The sequence below is a fragment of the Salmo salar genome, chromosome 20 (assembly GCF_965601325.2).
Source record: "Salmo salar chromosome 20, fSalSal1, whole genome shotgun sequence".
NCBI lineage: Eukaryota > Metazoa > Chordata > Actinopteri > Salmoniformes > Salmonidae > Salmo > Salmo salar.
In genome coordinates this window covers 11,193,536-11,215,813 of record NC_138310.1, presented here as the reverse complement: position 1 = coordinate 11,215,813, position 22,278 = coordinate 11,193,536, and the positions used below count along the sequence as shown (strand labels likewise).

The 22,278-nt window shown below is 41.6% G+C and overlaps 1 protein-coding gene across 3 annotated transcripts in view; it reads right to left on the bottom strand.

Annotated features, from left to right (window-relative positions):
- The window catches only part of LOC106580138 (ras GTPase-activating protein 1), a 55,563-nt gene that overhangs the window by 19,675 nt on the left and 13,610 nt on the right, over positions 1-22,278 (bottom strand). For all 3 annotated transcript variants that reach the window (XM_014160854.3, XM_014160856.3, XM_014160855.3), the window contains exon 2: positions 2,828-2,980. In XM_014160854.3, the coding sequence (XP_014016329.2) occupies positions 2,828-2,980 (153 nt within the window). The remainder of the gene's footprint in view (positions 1-2,827; positions 2,981-22,278) is intronic.

Sequence of the window (22,278 nt, the reverse complement as noted above, 5' to 3'; positions counted from 1 at the left end):
GGTGGACCATTTCAGTTTGTCCGTGATGTGTACGCCGAGGAACTTGAAACATTCCACCTTCTCCACTGCTGTCCCATCGATGTGGATATGGGGATGCTCCCTCTGCTGTTTCCTGAAGTCCACAATCATCACCTTTGTTTTGTTGACGTTTAGTGTGGTTGTTTTCCTGGCACCACACTCAAGAGTGCCCTCACCTCCTCCCTGTAGGCTGTCTGTTGGTATTCAAGCCCACTACTGTTATGTCGTCTGGAAACTTGATGATTGAGTTGGAGGTGTGCATAGCCACGCAGTCATGGGTGAACAGGGAGTACAGGAGGGGGCTGAGCACGCACCCTTGTGGGGCGCCAGTGTTGAGGATCAGCGAAGTGGAGATGTTTCCTACCTTCACCACCTGGGGGCTGCCCGTCAGAAAGTCCAGGATCCAATTGCACAGGGCAGGGTTGAGACCCATAGCCTTAAGTTAATGATGAGCTTGGAGGGTACTACGGTGTTGAATGCTGAGCTGTAGTCAATGAACAGCATTCTTACGTAGGTATTCCTCTTGTCCACATTGGATCGGGCAGTGTGATGACGATTGCATCTTCTGTGGACCTGTTGGGGCGGTATGTAAAATGAAGTGGGTCTAGGGTGGCAGGTAAGGTGATATGATCCTTGACTAGTCTCTCAGAGCACTTCATGATGACAGAAGTGAGTGCTACAGAGCAATAGTCATTTAGTTCAGGTATCTTTGCCTTCTTTGGAACAGGAACAATGGTGGCCATCTTGAATTTAGCGACACCAGACTTGGATAGTGACTGATTGAATATGTCCGTAAAACACGCTAGTCCGCCCACGCATTCTCTGATGACGCGGCTAGGGATGCCGTCTGGGCCAGCAGCCTTGCAAAGGTTAACACGTTTAAATGTCTTACTCACGTCGGCCACAGAGGAGGAGAGGGAGGGGCCCACAGTCCTTGGTAGCGGGCCACATCAGTGGAACTGTATTATCTTCAAAGCAGGCAAAGGTGTTTAGCTTGTCTGAAAGCAAGACATCGGTGTCCGTGATGTGGCTGGTTTTCTTTTTGTAGTCTGTAATTCCCTGTAGTCCCTGCCACATTTGTCTCGTGTCTGGGCCGTTGAATTGCGACTCCATTTTGTCTCTATACCAACATTTCGCTTGTTTGATTGCCTTAGAGGAAATAACTGCACGGTTTATAGTCGGCCATATTCCCCAACCTCTCTCCATGGTTGAATGCGGTGGTTCGCGCTTTCAGTTTTGCGCAAATGCCGCCGTCTATCCACGGTTTCTGGTTGGGGTAGGTTTTAATAGTCACAGTGGGTACAACATCTCATTCAACCAGAAGTTAGAGTAGCAGTGGTCCAGTGTTTGGCTTGAGCTAGTACCACAGTCAATGTGCTGGTAGAATTTAGGTAGCCTTCTTCTCAAATTAGCTAATTAGCACAGGTGGTCGGCTCGTCTTCCATCTGTTGTCCATAAACAAGTGCTGTAACATGGAGATATGGCCGTGTGGGAACACTAACCCTAACCGTTTTAAGGTGTGTATCAATTTAATTTCTTACTGAAAGGAAAGATAAGATCCTTATGCTTCCAAAACCGTACATGCATGCGATGCATATTAATGTTCAGACAGTGTCAGGGGATCTTAACAATACTGCCCCTTACAGAAGACGCCTTTGTCCAATGACTTAATGTGTAATGTAATGGAACGGAGTCATGATTAGGGCTGTTGTGGTCACAGAATTGTCAGCCAGTGATTGTTAAGCAAATAACTGGTCAGTCTCACGGTAATTGACCGTTAATTAACAAACATATTTAGCATCTCCTAGCTTCCACACATAGCCTACAAGTCATTTTAAAACAGCCTAATAAATCCATTTTAAAAAATCCAATAAATCCATGTAATATAGCCTACACCTTCCCAATAAATCCATTATTTATTATAGACAGGTCTAAAGAAGATAAAGAAAATGTAGTCTATTTCAGAAGAAAAGAACAGCATACTCTGAGTTATCCTTACGTGGCTATGCCAAATGGCTGTGGGCTGCACTAGTTCATTTAGCAGACAAGATTTTTTTTACGAGGTATGCAACTATGATTTGAAAAAGGTCGCCAAAAAAAGGCATTAAAAAAGGCATTGTTTCATGTGCTTGGCATCATTCATAAGTGATAATATATCATTCACAAGTGAAAGGCTAATATTGTCACCCATTAGACTATTCTTGACTTAAATCTGGTCTTTACATATACTAAATAACGTGTGACATTTGTTTCAATTTAGAATGGACCATTATCATGCACCTGTATCTAAACTGGGGCACTTAAATAGCAAATGGAGGGCGCTTTTCCCCACGGTTTATTGTCATGCCAGCCAGGTAGGCTATACTCCTGTTTTAAATATGAGCAATTTGCTTAATATTAGGAATGTTGAGAAATAAATATAGTAGGCAAGGTCTTTTTATTAGCGGCCATCACTATGTTTTCTTCCGCAATTGCATAGCCTATAGAAATGTTGCGCCAAATGAGCTCATGGGCTCTCATGAAGTGTTTGATTACATTTTCTATTACATTTGCATTGATGTCAGATTGATTAGAGGGACAATAGCGTGCTGAGTCCCAGGCAGTTAGCAAGTTTGGTAGGCTACTAATGACAAATCAGCAGCATCAGAGCTTGGAGAAGCCTAATTGCCGTGACTAAACGGTCATGTGGAATTTGACTGCCTTTATGACTCATGACTGCCGGTGTGGAGGTAATACGGTCACCGCAACAGCCCTAGTCATGATCAAGTGTTTATATGCTCAGTGTCTCTCGGTCTGTGTGGGTACTGACCTGAAGTGGTTGACCACACTGGTCATGCTGAGAAAGGACAGGACAAAGGAGCCGGGCCGGCGGTCACTCTCTCTGATGAGGTAGCTGCCGGGGGTCCTGGCCTGCCGCAACCGCTCCTCAGCAATGGTCCGGTCCAGCTTCCCATGGTACCACCTGACACACAGACAGGGAGGGAAAGCTACAGTCAGCCTCGGGTGACTAGACCTGCATTTACATTATGTTGGACTCAGTGTTGTTTTTTCTCTCGGGAAAACGTTGTCAACACGAAGGCTATGTGCTCTATTTAGCGTACCATCAGAGGATTCCAGGAGGGAGTGACATATGCACAGTAACACACAAACAAGGTCTTCATGTAGGCTTGTTACACGGCGAGACATTATTCAAACATACTTCAGCCTAATAGCCGTGCAAGTTCAAATTTGGTTCACATTGTAAACACTATGAATAATTAAAATCACTGAATTGATGAATAAATATGTTGGGGTCATAAATAAATTAGCCTACTTACCTCATTCACCCAAACACCCACTCCCTTGTTCACCCATTATCTTAGGCTACTCCATTCAGTCACATTAACTCTTTCACTACTCGACCATTCACTAGTTCTCAAATCAACCACTCAGTTTGTCACACCCGTTCTCTCACATGCATAGACTCAATGGAGTCACATACTCAATGAACATTCAACTTGTTTGTTCATTCATTCATTCAAGCTGCAATATGTAACTTTCTAGGTGACCTGGCCAAATTCGCATAGAAATGTGAGTTATAGATCTGTCATGCTCATTGAAAGCGAGTCTAAGGAGCAGTGAATCTGTTGTATGTGCAATATTTCTATGCTTCCCGGTCTTAAGTTTTGTTTGAGTCTTACTTTTGGGTTTTGTACACCAGCTTCAAACAGCTGAAAATACAATATTTTTGGATATGTAAAAAACACCAAATTCACAGCGGTTTAGATGGTACAACGATTCTCTACACTATACTGAAATTAGGCAAACTATTCTAATTTTAGCAACCAGGAAATGGCGGAGCGATTTCGGCATAGTGCATATTTAACACTCATTCATAATAATACACCGATTTTTTAGGACAGATTCAAATAGCCTATTGCAAAAAAATTACGCTGTAGTCCTAGTAGGCTGGGTCTTGACTGGGAGTGCGGTGGGCTTGACTTTAAATTAAATAAAAACTGCAGGTGTGAGCAAAACATTACATTGATATCTTCTGAAATATTAAGCCAGTAAGAAACCGCACTAAGATTTTACCCTCTAGAATACCTAGAGAGCAGTCACTCTAAAACAGGCGAGATGAGAGTGGAACGGAGCGCAAATGCTAAAATCTTTTAAGGCTTCCGCCTCACCATTAAAACCAGGCTGATTTTTTAATTAAACAGTAGCTTTTCAAACAACACTGGTTAAAATTTTAGCAGGTTACTGACTTGACACTCCTGGCAGATGGGGGGGAAGAAAATGTACACGCTGGCCCAGATTTGAGCTAGCGACCTCAGAACAGGGGGCCTGGGGAGGCGAGATACATGAGGTGCTGCAGTAGCTCTTTTCACACAGGACGTTAAGGGCTCCCATCTGGCTTAGAAGAGCAAGGGTCTGCACTTGTAAAAAAAAATAATGAGAATGTGAAGTCTGTGGTGTGGAGGCAGGCGTGCTGTGAAGGAGGAAATGGGCCAGTGGAGCTCCTGGGAGGGGGTTAGGGGACTGGCTAAAGGATTTGTGTGATGGAGAGAGTATTGAGGAGGACAGACGTGAGAAGTGAGTGTGTGATTGAGAGAAGCGCTAAGGAGTAGGGCCTATGACTTAAGGAATGATTGAGAGCAGTGAGTGCAAGTGTGTCTGTGTGTGGACTACGCTTAATATGTAGCTTACGGGTGGAGTGCATGTGAATAAACTAGGTGTGTGAAGTGAGAATAGGCTAATGGTGTACACGTGACATCCAAGCCAGGGCCATTTCAAAGCAGTTTTCAGCAGTAGGCTTATGTGAGGGGTTAAGGTCCAGAGTGTAGTAGCTATAAGAGAAGATGAGAGGTCAATCAGTGGCTGTCAGAGTGATGGTGTTAGTGAAATAGATATGCCGGTCAGGATGTGGTTCAATTCCATGTCAATCAAGGAAGTTGACATTTAAAACATTGAACATTTTTCCCACAACTACTGATGGCAGGGCCGGCTCCCAGTTACTGATATACAAAGCAGACATCCCGGTGGCATAGGCCTTAATGGGCAAGGGGTTGGCGGAGGGCACAGGTGGAAGGGGGCCTCTCCTCCCACCTTCTCAGTCCTCAGCCATATCTGTCAGCATGGACAAAACATGAGACGGACTATAGTACAGTGGAGTGCCTCGCATACAAACCAGGTTGGCCAGAACCAACAGTGTTGCTGCTGAATTGGAGGTTCAGGTTTTCCTGGAGCTCAGGCTCATTAACTTATTATGGCTGGGTGGCAGTATTAAGTAGCTTGGATGAAGAAGATACCCAGCCTCTGGGCCTGCTACTCAGGCCCAGAGGCTAAGATATGCATATTATTAGTAGATATGGATAGAAACCACTCTGAAGTTTCTAAAACTGTTTGAATGATGTCTGTGAGTATAACAGAACTTATATGGCAGGCAGAAACCTGAGAAAAAAAAATCCAACCAGGAAGTGGGAAATCTGAGGTTTGTAGTTTTTCAAGTCTTGGCCTATCCAATATACAGTGTCTGTGGGGTCATATTGCACTTCCTAAGGCTTCCACTAGATGTCAATAGTCTTTAGAACCTTGTTTGAGGCTTCTACTGTGAAGTGGAGGGGAATAAGAGCTGATTGGCATGAAGGCGCGAACAAAAAGGAGGTAGATCAGAACTGTCTATAGCTGTTGGTCACTATGGTGTCTGATAGAGGATGTGTGAGTCTAGCTGAGTCTGGCTGTGAACGTTTCTTGGCTCATACTGTATTCTTGCAAATATTCAAAAAGTGCAACTCCTGCAGATGTGATTTTACTGAATAATTTGCGATGTTTGTCATATTTAATTGCACCACCCGTCATAAGTGTTCCAACCCCACCATGTCAGAAAACACTAGTGTGAGCAAGTTAATGAATTGCAGTGAGATGAGTGCATAAACACTTTTTCCATTTCCGATACTTAAAATTCTAAACGTCTATAAATATTCCACCGACCTATGTGTATATCCCTAACCAGCTAAAAGTTACTCAACAAGCTACTGCACACCATAACTTTAAAACCAACAAAAACATGGCAACCAAACAACATGTCTTATCAACATTAAAAGAAGTTGTTGAAGGCTACGAGCAACGCAGTCCTCACTAATGTACGAGCTTATTTTCAATAGGCCTGTGTGTACGATAGAACATTTTGGAGGATGGGTGGAGGGGTTAGTCAGGGTGTTGTGATATGTGCAGTATGACCATAACCCATGACAGCAGCGATAGGCCACGCTGGTTTTATCAGTCTGAGGAATGCCTTGTCGTGTCGGTGCATGAACCGTGAGCAGCAGTGACGCTCTATTCTGCTCTGCTACTAGTTTAATAACCCTCAAGCACTACTCTGTAATAAGGATGCTCCCTCTGTATCCTGCATACTGTGCCGTGTGCACTTCAAAAGAGCAACAACTGAAACTTGTCAACAATAAAACTGATTGGTCATGCTGCAAAAAAACATTTCATTCAATAGGCTAGTTAAAAACCAAAGCAAACTTCTGCGCAAACATACAATGCAGACATGATCTGACATCAGTTTGTTAAAATAGAGACCTAACGCAATGTTAAATCTTAGCAATGGCAGTAGCGTTATAGGTTCCCCAAAAAATTGTGCCATTTTCACAACAGGAATTATGGGTGAAGTAGTGCGAAAGAGCTGGGTTTTGTTGAATAAACAACTTGTGGGTGTGTCTGGAGCCCCTCACTGGCCAATCAGAATGTGCTCCATGGCTAAATATGTGGTTGCTTCAAGTTGTGTATTTACAGTCTTTAACCTCTCTAGGGTAGGGGGCAGTATTTTCACATCCGGATAAAAAAAACGTACCCGATTTAATCTGGTTATTACTACTGCCCAGAAACTAGAATATGCATATAATTGTTTGATTTGGATAGAAAACACCCTAAAGTTTCTAAAACTGTTTGAATGGTGTCTGTGAGTATAACAGAACTCATATGGCAGGCAAAAACCTGAGAAGATTCTGTACAGGAAGTGCCCTCTCTGACCATTTCTTGGCCTTCTACACTCTCTTTATTGAAAACAAAGGATCTCTGCTGTAACGTGACACTTTGAGGCTCCCATAGGCTCCCAAAAGGCGCCAGAACGTTGAATGATGACTTTGCAGCCCATGGCTGAAAAACAGTAGCGCATGGTAAGTGGTCGATCTCAGAACAATGAGACGGGTGCGCGCGTGCACGTGAAGAGTCCATTTTAGATTGAGTCTTTGAACGGAAAGGACGTCTCCCGGTCGGAATATTATCGCTTTTTTACGAGAAAAATCGCATAAAAATTGATTTTAAACAGCGTTTGACATGCTTCGAAGTACGGTAATGGAATATTTTGAAATTTTCTGGCACGATACGCATCCGCGCATCACCATTCGGATAGTGTCTTGAACGCAAGAACAAAACAGAGGATATTTGAACATAACTATGGATTATTTTGAACCAACACAACATTTGTGGATGAAGTAGAAGTCCTGGGAGTGCATTCTGACGAAGAACAGCAAAGGTAATGCAATTTTTCTTATAGTAAATCTGAGTTTGGTGAGTGCCAAACTTGGTGGGTGTCAAAATAGCTAGCCCGTGATGGCGAGCTATCTACTCAGAATATTGCAAAATGTGCTTTTGCCGAAAAGCTATTTTAAAATCGGACATCGCGATTGCATAAAGGAGTTCTGTATCTATAATTCTTAAAATAATTGTTATGTTTTTTGTGAACGTTTATTGTGAGTAATTTAGTAAATTCACCGGAAGTTTGCGGGGGGTATGCTAGTTCTGAACGTCACATGCTAATGTAAAAAGCTGGTTTTTGATATAAGTATGAACTTGATTTAACAAAACATGCATGTATTGTATAACATAATGTCCTAGGAGTGTCATCTGATGAAGATCATTAAAGGTTAGTGCTGCATTTAGCTGTGGTTTTGGTTTTTGTGACATTATATGCTAGCTTGAAAAATGGGTGTCTGATTATTTCTGGCTGGGTACTCTCCTGACAATCTAATGTTTTGCTTTCGTTGTAAAGCCTTTTTGAAATCGGATAGTGTGGTTAGATTAACAAGAGTCTTGTCTTTAAAATGGTGTAAAATAGTTATATGTTTGAGAAATTGAAGTAATAGCATTTCTAAGGTATTTCAATATCGCGCCACAGGATTCCACTGGCTGTTGAGTAGGTGGGACGATTTCGTCCCACATACTCTAGAAAGGTTAATGTAGTGTGCTGTCATCAACTCCAAATATAATTTTAGTCCGTTATGGCCTAGTTGGTTAAATACCCTACCCCATTTTTGCTAAATATTTTGTTTGCAGTCAACACTGTTCTAATTGCATTGCTTCAATATGGAAATACATTGGTAAACATAGGCTACAACAATCACACTAATATATACACACGTACGTAGGTACGTGCGATGTATGTATGCATGCATGCATGCATGCATGCATGTATGTATGTACACACACACACAAGTCGGAAGTTTACATACACTTAGGTTGGAGTCATCAAAACTCGTTTTTCAACCACTCCACAAATTTCTTGTTAACAAACTATGGTTTTGGCAAGTTGGTTAGGACATCTACTTTGTGCATGACACGTAATTTTTCCAACAATTGTTTACAGACAGATTATTTCACTGTATCACAATTCCAGTGGGTCAGAAGTTTACATACACTAAGTTGACTGTGCCTTTACAGCTTGGAAAATTCCAGAAATTTGTGTCATGGCTTTAGAAGCTTCTGATAGGCTAATTGACATCATTTGAGTCAATTGGAGGTGTACCTGTGGATGTATTTCAAGGCCTACCTTCAAACTCAGTGCCTCTTTGCTTGACATCATGGGAAAATCAAAAGAAATCAGCCAAGACCTCAGATGAAAAAGTTGTAGACCTTCACAAGTCTGGTTCATCCTTGGGAGCAATTTTCAAACGCCTGAAGGTACCACGTTCATCAGTACAAACAATAGTACACAAGTATGAACACCATGGGACCACGCAGCCGTCATATCGCTCAGGAAGGAGACGTGTTCTGTCTCCTAGAGATGAACGTACTTTGGTGCGAAAAGTGCAAATCAATCCCAGAACAACAGCAAAGGACCTTGTGAAAATGCTGGAGGAAACAGGTACAAAACTATCTATATCCACACTAAAACGAGTCCTATAATCGACATAACCTGAAAGGCCACTCAGCAAGGAAGATGCCACTGCTCCAAAACCGCCATAAAAAAGCCAGACTACGGTTTGCAACTGCACATGGGGACAAAGATCGTACTTTTTGGAGAAATGTCCTCTGGTCTGATGAAACAAAAATAGAACTGTTTGGTCATAATGACCATCGTTATGTTTGGAGGAAAAAGGGGGAAGCTTGCAAGCCGAAGAACACCATTCCAACAGTGAAGCACGGGGGTGGCAGCATCATGTTGTGGGGGTGTTTTGCTGCAGGAGGGACTGGTGCACTTCACAAAATAGATTGCATCACGAGGAATGGAAAATTATGTGTATATATTGAAGCAACTTCAAGACAGCCAGGAAGTTAAAGCTTGGTCGCAAATGGGTCTTCGAAATGAATAATGACCCCATGCATACTTCCAAAGTTGTGGCAAAATGGCTTATGGACAACAAAGTCAAGGTATTGGAGTGGCCATCACAAAGCCCTGACCTCAATTCTATAGAAAACTTGTGGGCAGAACTGAAAAAGCATTTGCGAGGAAGGAGGCCAACAAACCTGACTCGGTTACACCAGCTCTGTCAGGAGGAATGGGCCAAAATTCACCATGACAGAAGGCAACCGAGACACAATCACTACAACAACATGAGAGAAGAGGGCCTCCATTTTTCAATCAGTGTAGATGAATGAGGGTAAATGGGCAAGACAGGATTTAAGTGCCTTTGAACATGGCATGATAGTAGGTGCAAGCGCACCGGCTTGTGTGTGTCAAAACTGCAACGCTGAGTTTCACGCTCAGCAGTTTACCGTCTGTATCAAGAACAGTCCACCACCCAAATGACATCCAGCCAACTTGACAACTGTGGGAAGCATTGAAGTCAACATTGGCCAGCATCCTGTGGAACACTTGACACCTTGTAGTCCTCGCCACGACAAATAAAGGCAGTTCTGAGGGCAAAAAGTGGGGCGCAACTCAATATTAGGAAGGTGTTCTTAATGTTCTGTACACACAAAAATAAGTTTGGACTCCTACTTAAGGGTTTTTATTTTTACTATTTTCTACATTGTAGAATAAAAGTGAAGACTTTAAAACTACGAAATAACACAAATGGAATCATGTAGTAACCAAAAACTGTTCAGCAAATCAAAACATTTTATATTTGAGATTCTTCAAAGTAGCCACCCTTTTGCCTAGATGACAGCTTTGCACACTCTTGGCATTCTCTCAACCAGCTTCATGAGGTGATCACCTGGAATGCATTTAAATTAACAGATGTGCAATGTTAAGTCAATTTGTGAAATTTCTTTCCTTCTTAATGCTTTTGTTTATTATTAATGGCAAGGAAAGCTCAAATAAGCAAAGAAAATGACTGTCCATCATTAATTTAAGACATGAAGGTCAGTCAATCTGGAAATTTCAATAAAGTTTCTTCAAGTGCAGTCACAAAAACCATCAAGAGCTATGATGAAACTGGCTATCATGAGGACCGCCACAGGAAAGACCCAGAGTTACTTACCTCTGCTACAGATAAGTTCTTCAGAGTTAACTGCACATCAGATTGCAGCCCGAATACATGCTTCAGAGATCAAGTAACAGACATCAACATCAACTGTTCAGAGGAGAGCGTAAAAATCAGTTAAAAAAAAGGCATTCATGTTCGAATTGCTGCAAAGAAATCACTAAAGGACACCAATAAGAAGAAGAGACTTGCATGGGCCAAGAAACACGAGCAATGGACAGTAGACCGGTGGAAATCTGTCCTTTGGTCTGATGAGTCCAAATTTGATATTTTGGGTTCCAACCGCTGTGTCTTTGTGAGACGCAGAGTAGGTGAACGGATGATCTCTGCATGTGGTTCCCACCATGAAGCATGGAACTGGTGGTGTGATGGTGCTTTGCTGGTGACACGGTCAGTGATTTATTTAGAATTCCAGGCACATTTAACCAGCATGGCTACCACAGCATTCTGCAGCTATACGCCATCTCATCTGGTTTGCGCTTACTGGGACTATTATTTGTTTTTCAACACGACAATAACCCAAAACACACGTCCAGGCTGTGTAAGGGCTATTTGACCAAGGAGAGTGATGGAGTGCTGCATCAGATGACCTGGCCTCCACAATCACCCGACAACCCAAATGAGATGGTTTGGGAAGAGTTGGACAGCAGAGTGAAGGAAAAGCAGCCAACAAGTGCTCAGCATATGTGGGAAATCCTTCAAGACTATTGGAAAAGCATTCCGCGTGAAGCTATTTGAGAGAATGCCAAGTGTGTGCAAAGCTGTCAAGGCAAAGGGTGGCTACTTTGAAGAATTTCAAATATAAAATATATTGATCTGTTTAACACTGTTTTGGTTACTACATCATTCCATAAGTTTTATTTTATAGTTTTGATGTCTTCACTATTATTCTATAATGTAGAAAATAGTACAAAATTGAAGAAAAACCCTTCAATGAGCAGGTGTCCAAACTTTTGACTGATACTGTATATGGATTATTTATAAAGCCAGGCACATTTAATAGTTAATTAGGTCTACAATCAATAGCGTAACCTGTTAGGGCTAGGGGGCAGTATTGACACAGCCGGATAAAAAACGTACCCGATTTAATCTGGTTACTACTCCTGCCCAGTAACTAGAATATGCATATAATTATTGGCTTTGGATAGAAAACACACTAAAGTTTCTAACTGTTTGAATGGTGTCTGAGTATAACAGAACTCATATGGCAGGCCAAAACCTGAGAAGATTCCATGCAGGAAGTGGCCTGTCTGACAAGGTGTGTTTCATCTTGGCTCTTTTTATTGAAGACTGAGGATCTTTGCAATAACGTGACACTTCTTACGGCTCCCATAGGCTCTCAGAGCCCGGGAAAAAGCTGAAGGATATCGAGGCAGGCTCTGGCTGAAACACTTTATCGCTTTTGGCAAGTGGCCGATCAGAGTACTATGGGCTTAGGCGCGTGCCCGAGTTGACCGAATGCTTTCTTTTCTTTCGTCTGTTTACCTAAACGCAGATTCCCGGTCGGAATATTATCGCTTTTTTATGAGAAAAATGGCATAAAAATTGATTTTAAACAGCGGTTGACATGCTTCGAAGTACGGTAATGGAATATTTACAATTTTTTTGTCACGAATTGCACCATGCGCGTCACCCTTATTTACCCTTTCGGATAGTGTCTTGAACGCACGAACAAAACTCTGCTGTTTGGATATAACAATGGATTATTTTGGACCAAACCAACATTTGTTATTGAAGTAGAAGTCCTGGGAGTGCATTCTGACGAAGACAGCAAAGGTAATAACATTTTTCTTATAGTAAATCTGACTTTGATGAGTGCTAAACTTGCTGGGTGTCTAAATAGCTAGCCCAGACATATCGAGTGCATAGAGGAGTTCTGTATCTATAATTCTTAAAATAATTGTTATGTTTTTTGTGAACGTTTATCGTGAGTAATTTAGTAAATTCACCGGCAGTGTTCGGTGGGAATGCTAGTCACATGCTAATGTAAAAAGCTGGTTTTTGATATAAATATTAACTTGATTGAACAAAACATGCATGTATTGTATAACATAATGTCCTAGGGTTGTCATCTGATGAAGATCATCAAAGGCTAGTGCTACATTTAGCTGTGGTTTGGGTTTATGTGACATTATATGCTAGTTTGAAAAATGGGTGTCTGATTATTTCTGGCTGGGTACTCTGCTGACATAATCTAATGTTTTGCTTTCGTTGTAAAGCCTTTTTGAAATCGGACAGTGTGGTTAGATTAACGAGAGTCTTATCTTTAAAATGGTGTAAAATAGTCATATTTTTTAAAAATTTAAGGTTTTGCATTTCTAAGGTATTTGAATAACGCGCCACGGGATTACACTGGCTGTTGAGTAGGTCTAGCCCATAGAGGTTAAGTTGATGTTCCCCATCTCCTCAATTTTCTTAGACAAATAGGGTAAGGCAAGGGCTGGCTCCTCGCCTTCGCTGCTGCTGCCTCCACCGCATTGTTCTCAATCCCAATATTCTGGTTAACTTTGCTATTATACACACAGCAACATGGGGAAAGGCACCAATTCCACGGCACACTGAAGACTACATTTCAGAACCGCAGACTGTGACCATAACCAACACGGGAGAAAGCACATTTGTTTTACATTTATTTTGGGTGGATTTATTAGAGTTGCACCATTATTTGTAGATAATATACACAATATTCAGTATTACATCTTAAGAGTGAAAAATGTGCCATTCCGCAATGGATTAGTCAGACAGTTGTCTTGTGCACCATAAAAAAAACTAGAATTGCAACTGCCCGACTAAAGAAATCTTGGTCCACCAACAGCCTATCGACCAAACGACTACATGTGGTCAGCCCTAGAAACATTGTGATTGTGTGATTTCTCTACAGATGGATTTACATTACACACTGAATGGTATTTTCTATATGTAAAAATGGCCACTTAGAAGCAACAGGTTTAGAAATCAGCTTTTCACAGCTTGAGCGGCAACTTCGACCCCGAAATGGTTTGAACACAAGCCAAAAGCCTATATACCATGTACTGCCCCCCCCCCCCTTTGGCAGGCTCCTCCTGAGATGACGCAGAAATGCTTCTGTGTTTTTTGAGTATTCAGGACGTGACCTCTGGTTAGACCTGGACGGCTGGCGAGCAGGGATGGAGGGAGAGCGCGGGACCGAGACCTCTCGATTTGCAAGGGCTACGTCTCTAGGGTTTAGAGGGCACTTGGCTTGTTGTTGCTTGAATGAGGACAGACTTATTCTCTCGCTCACTAGTTCTCCATTGTGCATTTCCCTCTGCTGTTTTTCCCTCCCTCCGCCATGCGAAAACATCTCCGAAGTCATCCAGTCACTGCTCATCAGCGTCAACAAGTAATGAAACTGCACCAACACTTTACATTAGCAATATGCCTCGGCGGAGCAGCCAGCTGTCAGAGGGGAAACGGAGCTCATCATGTCTTCTCTGCACGGATATGACTGTCCTCTGTCACTAACAATGTTCCATATTTAAATGTATATTCCACTTCAATCAATGTTTTTTCCTCAGGGTGGTCATGAATTTGAGTCTTAATTGTTTTACTTAGAGGAATCAAGCAAAACCTGAAGTTTTTCATGTGCAATTAAAAAAAAAAAAAAAAGATATTTTTGGCCATATTCAAATAGCCCTAAATTGGAGATAAATATTAGGACAAGCTTCATTAACACTGGCCTACAAAAACTCCACAAAGGAGCATCTAGTTGTAACTACAGGAGGAAAACATTGGGGACACATTTCTACACCATTATATGCACACACAGACAGACACACATGCTTTTTAATCTTTATCAATGGATCCAATTAATATGGACTCAATCAACACGTCTATGAATGTAAACTAAAAATCAAAGCAATAACTCACCCAAACACAGCTCCAAACAAAAGCAAAGCCTTACGAAAATATATTTAAGGAAAAAAGGTATGGGTAATTCCAAAAACCCAACTGTCTTGGAGAGATTAATAAACAGAGAGAGATAAAGAGATAGAACATGCAACTCCTATGTATCCTGTCCTACCAGCCTGTTAAGAGAGTAAAAGGAGCGCGAGGAGGGCTGGCTGGCTAGGTGCCCCACTTACGCCGAATTGGCTCTCTGCTGCATCTCGTCGTTTGTCCCGCTCTCTCACAAGGTGTGCCCGCTCCACTGATGCTACTTATTCTGCTGCTGAGGAGAACGTTGAGTCGGAGTGACTAGGGTCTGAATGCTCTGGCACGGAAAGCAACGCAAACACAACTCTAAATCCGTCTGTGCCATGATGCTATAAACCTGCTGTCCCGATAAAGTCAGTCCGGACTCTAGGGTTAGTGAGCAGCAACCGAAGGGGGCTGCTGGACTGGACCAGACCTCACATATGCTGGAAGCCTTGCTAAGCGATTTGAAAATATTCTGATACGTTGTCCAGTTTTGTTATCGTCCAGAAGGTTTGAGGGAAAGTTTTTTTTCTTACAGGATGAGGAGGTTGAGTCAGTCTGCATCTTAAAGCCAAGCAGAAAGAAATGTCTCTTTCCCTCTCTCTGGAGTCTAAAATAAAGCCACGCATCATGATCACGCAGCCGATTGGCTTAAGGAGAAGTGGGGCAGTGTAGGTAGGGAGTGAGGTTGGAAAGCAACACCACACCAGGGCTTGACATCCAGGTAAATTTGCCAGTGGCACACTGGGCCTGTGCCAACAATGCGACTGGCCAGAATGAAAATACTGGCCCAAGAAAGCTGATGACGCACACATAATTTCAATGCATCTTTTTGCAGGCTGAGCAAGTAGCCCATAGACTATAATGACCTAGCCTCCATTCTCAAATAATAACATTTTAACTTGACAATATTACAATTTACATTGGTGGTGCAAAGGTTTTATTTCCCCCCCCCTCAAACAATCTAAAAAAGGGTGTTATTGTTAGCGATTTTCACCAAATCAGCAGTCTAGATTTTAGGACCCTATAAAGTCAATTTTTCCGGTTTTGATTTTCCAGGTTTCCGAGTTTCTCGTTTTTTCAAGTTCACTCTTAGTCACACTTTTTGTGTGTGTGTGTGTGTGTGTGTGTGTGTATATACACACACACAAAAAGTGTGACTAAGAGTGAACTTGAATATATATATTTTTTTTTAAATACACATTTTATGTTCTAAGTCCACAACAATACTTACACCACATCAGGAAACCACTTATCAGTTCTGAAAAAAATTGCCCTTTAATTTGCGCACTTACCAAGAGACAATTGGGATTGGCAAGCAGCATTTCTGTACAATGTACAGCGTAGGCTAAATGTGATGGCAGTTTGCAAAACAAATTGATACAAATCCACATGATATCACTCTGGTAGGCCTACTTTGCAGTTAACATTTAAAATTGTTAAGGTTTTTAGGGAAAGCCTATAAAAGGTTTCATTCAAACGGCGCATGATGACTTAAGACTAAACATTTAGAATACCGATTGTTGTCTTAGCATTTACTGGTAGATACGTTTAAATGCATTTCCTACCTACCGCTGTCATACTTCATTCCGTGAGCTCTTTCATGCAACAACCAGTTGAGAGCTGCACGCTCTTGCTGCCTGACAGATTATTCCTCTCAAACTAGGGTGTGCGCGCATGTGATAAATAATCTACATAATGAACAGCTTTGGGAATTCATTTTTTATTTTTTTTTTATAAATTATATAGCCCAGATTTAAAATAGCATTATTATTATTATATTTTTTTTCACTGGCCCAAGCGGGCCACTGATGTGGATGATTGACTAGCCCAGAGGGATTCCAAAACCTCCACTGGCACGATGGGCAGCCCTGTATGTCGAGCCCTGAGCATGCTGCCATAACCTCTGGTTGGCTTCTGTGGGGGTCTTACATACAATCACATGTCACCTGTAACTATCTGTGTGTGTGGTTCAAGACACACTCACCCTGAAATTCCATATTGGTTACAAACTCCAGGATTATTTTGGTAAATGTAAAAAAAAAAACACCACAGCTTCAAGTGTAAACACTACATGGGTTTATGTACCAACCGGATCATTATGCAAATTCTGATCTGGGTATTTCCATCTAAAATGACCGATGTGCACCAACATGAGAAGTTTATAGGAACATGTCACATTGAGTGTCAAATGAAAGCTAAGAGTCTATACTCTTTAGAAATTAAGGCATATACATTTTTCAATCACTTCACATACAAAACATTTGGAATAAGCAAAGGCTTGATTACTGCTCTATTTTTCTTAACAGATGGAGTGTCACAGCTTGTTACCCTCAGTCAGGGAGTGAGTGACAGCACACAAGGACTAGCTTGACACACACAGATGGAGGGCTAAGGGCATCATCCAAGACTTTAGAGCCCAGTCTGAATGTTGCCCCATCTCCATCACAGTGCCCACACGGAGAACAAATCTCCAACCTTATGGTTGCCAATCAGGTTCCCTACAAAGCTACTCAAAGCTTTTGACCCATTTAATCAGAGGGCCATTATGGGAGTTCTGACTGCTTTGCTCCTCCAAAATTACTATCAATCATGTTCCATCGGATTTAACCTGTTAAACTCGGACCCACTTTGATGGAATTTTCTAAACAACGCAGAATATTGTATACTACCCTCAAAGTACATTTCGGTTTCAAAACTACAAGTACTACCAAAACCTGCTTAGTACTTTTAGAAAGTTAAGAACTGCCAATTATCCCTATGTTGGGAATAAGATAACTAGACTTTCAATTAAGATTAAATATATGTCACCAAAGTAATACTTTTTGTTTTGTCAGATATTTTACCAAAATGGTGGTGGTCTAAACAAGTGCAAATTCCCATAGGAACACAGCCATTTTAAAAGCGCAGGACTTGTGCAAAGCCTTCATTTTTCATCTTACATGAATGAAATACACTGAGTGTACATAACATTAAAGAACACCTTCCTAATATGGAGTTCCTCACTCACTTTAGGTTATCCAAAATATATATTTTTTTAAAAACAAAGCAATTATTATTTAATTAATTTAGAATTATATAAAAACCCTTAAGATTTTCTCACAGATCAGATTTGCCCTAACGAAAAATGCCCCTTCGACATTCATTTAGAATCCTCCAATCCTCTAAATCTAAGGTGCATTTTTCATTAGGGGCAAATCTGATCTGTGAGAATATCTAATGGGCTTTTATAGAATTCTAAATTAATTAATAAAATCGGTTTGTTAAAAAAAAAAAAAAAAGACAATATTTTGGAGATTGTTTTCAAATAACCTAAAGTAAGCGAGAAAAGGCCATTCTTGAACATGGGCTGAGACATTTACTAAATTTGTAAATAAAGCCAGTTTGTCATTTAGAATTATTTATTTCTGTTTTTAAAGGGAGAGAAACCAAAAACCCACCGTCGCCTCATGGGTCTCCCGGTCGCGGCCGGCACCGGTATTGAACCAGCATCTGTAGTAACGCAGTTTACACTGCGATGCAGTGTCTTAGACCACTGTGCCACTCAGGAGGCCCCATCCAAAGTTACTGCTGATCAACTGCCTTGCAAAGTATCCATTGTCCTGCTAGTAGCCCATAATGGCACTGTACAACGTGACCGGTCAGGAGTAGGCTGCAGTAAGAGCAAAATAATCCTAACACTTCCACACCCTAATTGTAGTCCAACCAATACCCAAACGGAGATTGAAAGGAAAATCAAAATCAAATTGTTTTATCAAGACCAGTCCCCATGCTTGTCTCAGAGCAGCACGAAACAGTGCTGAAATTGTTGACCACATGCAGGTAGGCTATTGCTTCAAATCATATTCCTTCTAACTTAAATATGATTTTAAATAAATAAAAGACCTACACCACATTACTCAACACTAGTGAGACTCATTTCGCGTACGGTAGGCCTATAGTATATCGAAATATAAAGTTTCAATGACGTGACTCTCCGACAATAATTAGATATTCATTTAAAATCCTCCAAATCTAATTATTGGCAGAGAATCACGTCATTGAATTTGTGTGTGTGTGTGTGTGTGTGTGTGTGTGTGTGTGTGTGTGTGTGTTTGCATATTCATTCAAAATCAAAACTGAAATAGCACATTTACACAAGTATTCAGACCCTTTACTCAGTACAGTTGTTGAAACACCTTTGGCAGTGAAAACAGCCTCGAGTCTTCTTGGGTATGACGCTACAAGCCCGGCACACCTGTATTTTGGAGTTTCTCCCATTCTTCTCTGCAGATCCTCTCAAGCTCTGTCAAGTTGGATGGGGAGAGACGCTGCACAGCTCTTTCAGGTCTCTCCTGATATGTTCGATTGAGTTCAAGTCCAGGCTCTAGCTGGGCCACTCAAGGACATTCATAGACTTGTCCCGAAGCCACTCCTGCGTTGTCTTGGCTGTGTGCTTAGGGTCGTTGTCCTGTTGGAAGGTAGACATTCGCCCCAGTCTGAGGTCCTGAGCAGGTTTTCATCAAGGATCGCTCTGTACTTTGCTCTGTTCATCTTTCCCTCGAGCCAGTCCCTGCCCTTAAAAACATCCCCACAGCATGATGCTGCCACCACGCTTCACCGTAGGGATGGTGCCAGATTTCCTACAGACGTGACGCTTGGCATTCAGGCAAAAGAATGCAATCTTAGTTTCATCAGACCAGAGAATCTTGTTTCTCATAGTCTGAGAGTCCTTTAGGTGCCTTTCGGCAAACTCCAAGCAGCTGTCATGTGCCTTTCACTGGAAGAGTGGCTTCCGTCTGGCCACTACCATAAAGGCCTGATTGGTGGAGTGCAGCAGAAACTGTTGTTCTTCTGGAAGTTTCTCCCTCTCCACAGAGGAACTGGAGCTCTGTCAAAGTGACCGTGTTCTTTGTCGCCTCCCTGATCAAGGCCCTTCTCCCCTGATTTCTCAGTTTGGCCGAGCGACCACCTCTACGAAGAGTCATGGTGGTTCCAAACTTCTTCCATTTAAGAATGGTGGAGGCCAATGTGTTCTTCAGGACCTTCAATGCTGCAGAAATGTTTTGGTACCCTTCCCCCAGATCTGTGCTTCGACACTATCGTGTCTCAGAGTGCTACGGACAATTCCTTCGACCTCATGGCTTGGTTTTTGCTCTGACATGCACTGTCATCTGTGGGTCCTTATATAGACAGGTGTCTGCTATTCCAAATCATGAACAATCAATTTAAATTTACAAAAAAGGGGGACTCCAATGAAAATGTAGTAACGTCAAGGATGACCAATGGAAACAGGATGCACCTGAGCTCAATTTCCAGTCTCATAGCAAAGGGTCTGAAAACATATGTAAATATAGCGGTTGTAACCAAAAAAATATAATAATAATAATTTAAAAAAATAATTAAAAAAAAAAATCAGGCCAAAAGGACAGATTTCTACCGGTCTAATGTCCATTGCTCGTGTTTCTTAGCCCAAGCAAGTCTCTTCTTCACGCAGTCTCCTCTGAACAGCTGATGTTGAGATGTGTAGGTTACCTGAACTCAAGCATTTACTTGGGATGCAATTTCTCAGGCTGGTAACTCTAATGAACATATCCTCTGCAGCAGAGGTAACTCTGGGTCTTCCTTTTCTGTGGCAGTCCTCAGAGCCAGTTTCATCATAGCGCTTGATGATTTTTGCGAAGTTCTTGATATTTTCCGGATTGACTGACCTTCATGTCTTAAAGTAATGATGGACTAACGTTTCTCTTTGTTTATTTGAGCTGTTCTTGCTATAATATGGACTTGGTATTTTACCAATCCACAAATTAATAAAGTGTGCCTCGTCACAAGTTAATTGAAATGCATTCCAGTTGACTACCTCTTGAAGCTGGTTGAGAGAATGCCAAGAGTGTGCAAAGCTGTCAAGGCAAAGGGTGGCTACTTTGAAGAACCTCAAATACATTTAACACTTTTTTTTGTTGAAACGTGATTCCATAGTTGGTCTATCATTCTACTATGTAGAAAAGTAAAAAATAAATTAAAACCCTGGAATGAGTAGGTGTCCAAACTTTTGACTGGTACAGTATATAGATTCATTATGGGGTATTGTGTTAAGGGGGGGACAAAATGTGTTCCATTTTAGGAACAAGGCTGTAAGTTAAAACCGTCTCTCCTTCGCATGGAGTTCATCAGGCTGTTGACTGAGCAAACCCATAGTTTCATTAGCTGTCCGGGTGGCTGGTCTTAGATGATCCCGCAGGAGAAGATGCCGGATTTTGAGGTCTTGGGCTGGCGTGGTTATACGTGGTCTGCGGTTGTGAGGCCGGTTGGACGTACTGCCAAATTCTCTAACAGAATGTTCGAAGTGGCTTATGGTAGATAAAGGAGAATTACATTCTCTAGCACCAGCTCTGGTGGACATTCCTGCAGTCAGCATGCCAATTGCACGCTCCCTCAAAACTTGAGACATCTGTGGTTTTGTGTTGTGTGACAACTGCACATTTTAGAGTGGCCTTTTATTTTCCCCAGCACAAGGTGCACCTGTGTAATGATCATGCCATTTATTCAGCTTCTTGATATGCAACAGCTATCAGGTAGATGCTCACTAACAAGAATGTAAACACATTTATGCAAAACATTTGAGAGAAATACGCTTTTTGGGCATACGGTAGATTTCTGGGATCTTTTGTTTCAGTTCATGAAACATGGGACCAACACTTCACATGTTGCATTTATATATTTTTTCAGTATAGATAAAATCCCAAACTATTGTAGAATGTCTCTGAAGATCCTATGGGGCCACAATGAGCAGCTCAGAAGTCTTGAAAACAGGATGCAGGAGAAAAAGGCAGGGCAGTGTGGGTACTGGAGAGGCATGACAGGACATTGCTTGTCATGCAGAAAATGCTTGGAAACCGTATCACTTACCAATGCACAGAACAGAGCATGTGATCTAATATGAATGTTACCGTTACAAACTAATGCATACATCAATGCAGTAAGACAACAAACTTAATTTAGCAACAACTAAAGAACTGTCAACCAGCATCCAGGCAAAACCAGATAAAGCAGTACACTGCAATACAAGCTGCATTTAGTTTTAGAGTGGCAGCTTGTGGCTTTTCAGTTGTGGCACTGTAGAAATTTCAAATGCTAAGGCCCAGGAAATTAGGCTACATTCTTAATAAGGTTCTCCGAGGCCTACACTAATTCTAATTGTTGGGATTACCAGTCCCCAAATCTTTGCAACGACAGACAATAAAAAAGTGAATTGTTATAAAGGACTGTCTCAACAAATGTGACTGGATCCTCGCGCCGTTAGGAATTCTACTGGCACCACGTGTCAAAAAGGCAATTAGAGTGTGGGTGCTCAATTAGCCCTTCAGCAAGCAACGTTTTCATGACCAACTGCTTAACTGGCAAACTCATTCACACACCCGCTGATCTACAATGCTTTCAGAAAGTATTCACACCCTTGATTTTTTTCTCCACATTCTGAGTTACAGCCTGGATTTAAAATGGATTAAAAAAATATATTTTTCACTGGTTTACACACAAAACCTCAACGTCAAAGCGGAAATGTTTGACATTTTTACAAATGAATTAAAAATGAAAAGCTGAAATGTCTTGTGTGAATAAGTATTCAACCACTTTGTTATTGCAAGCCTAA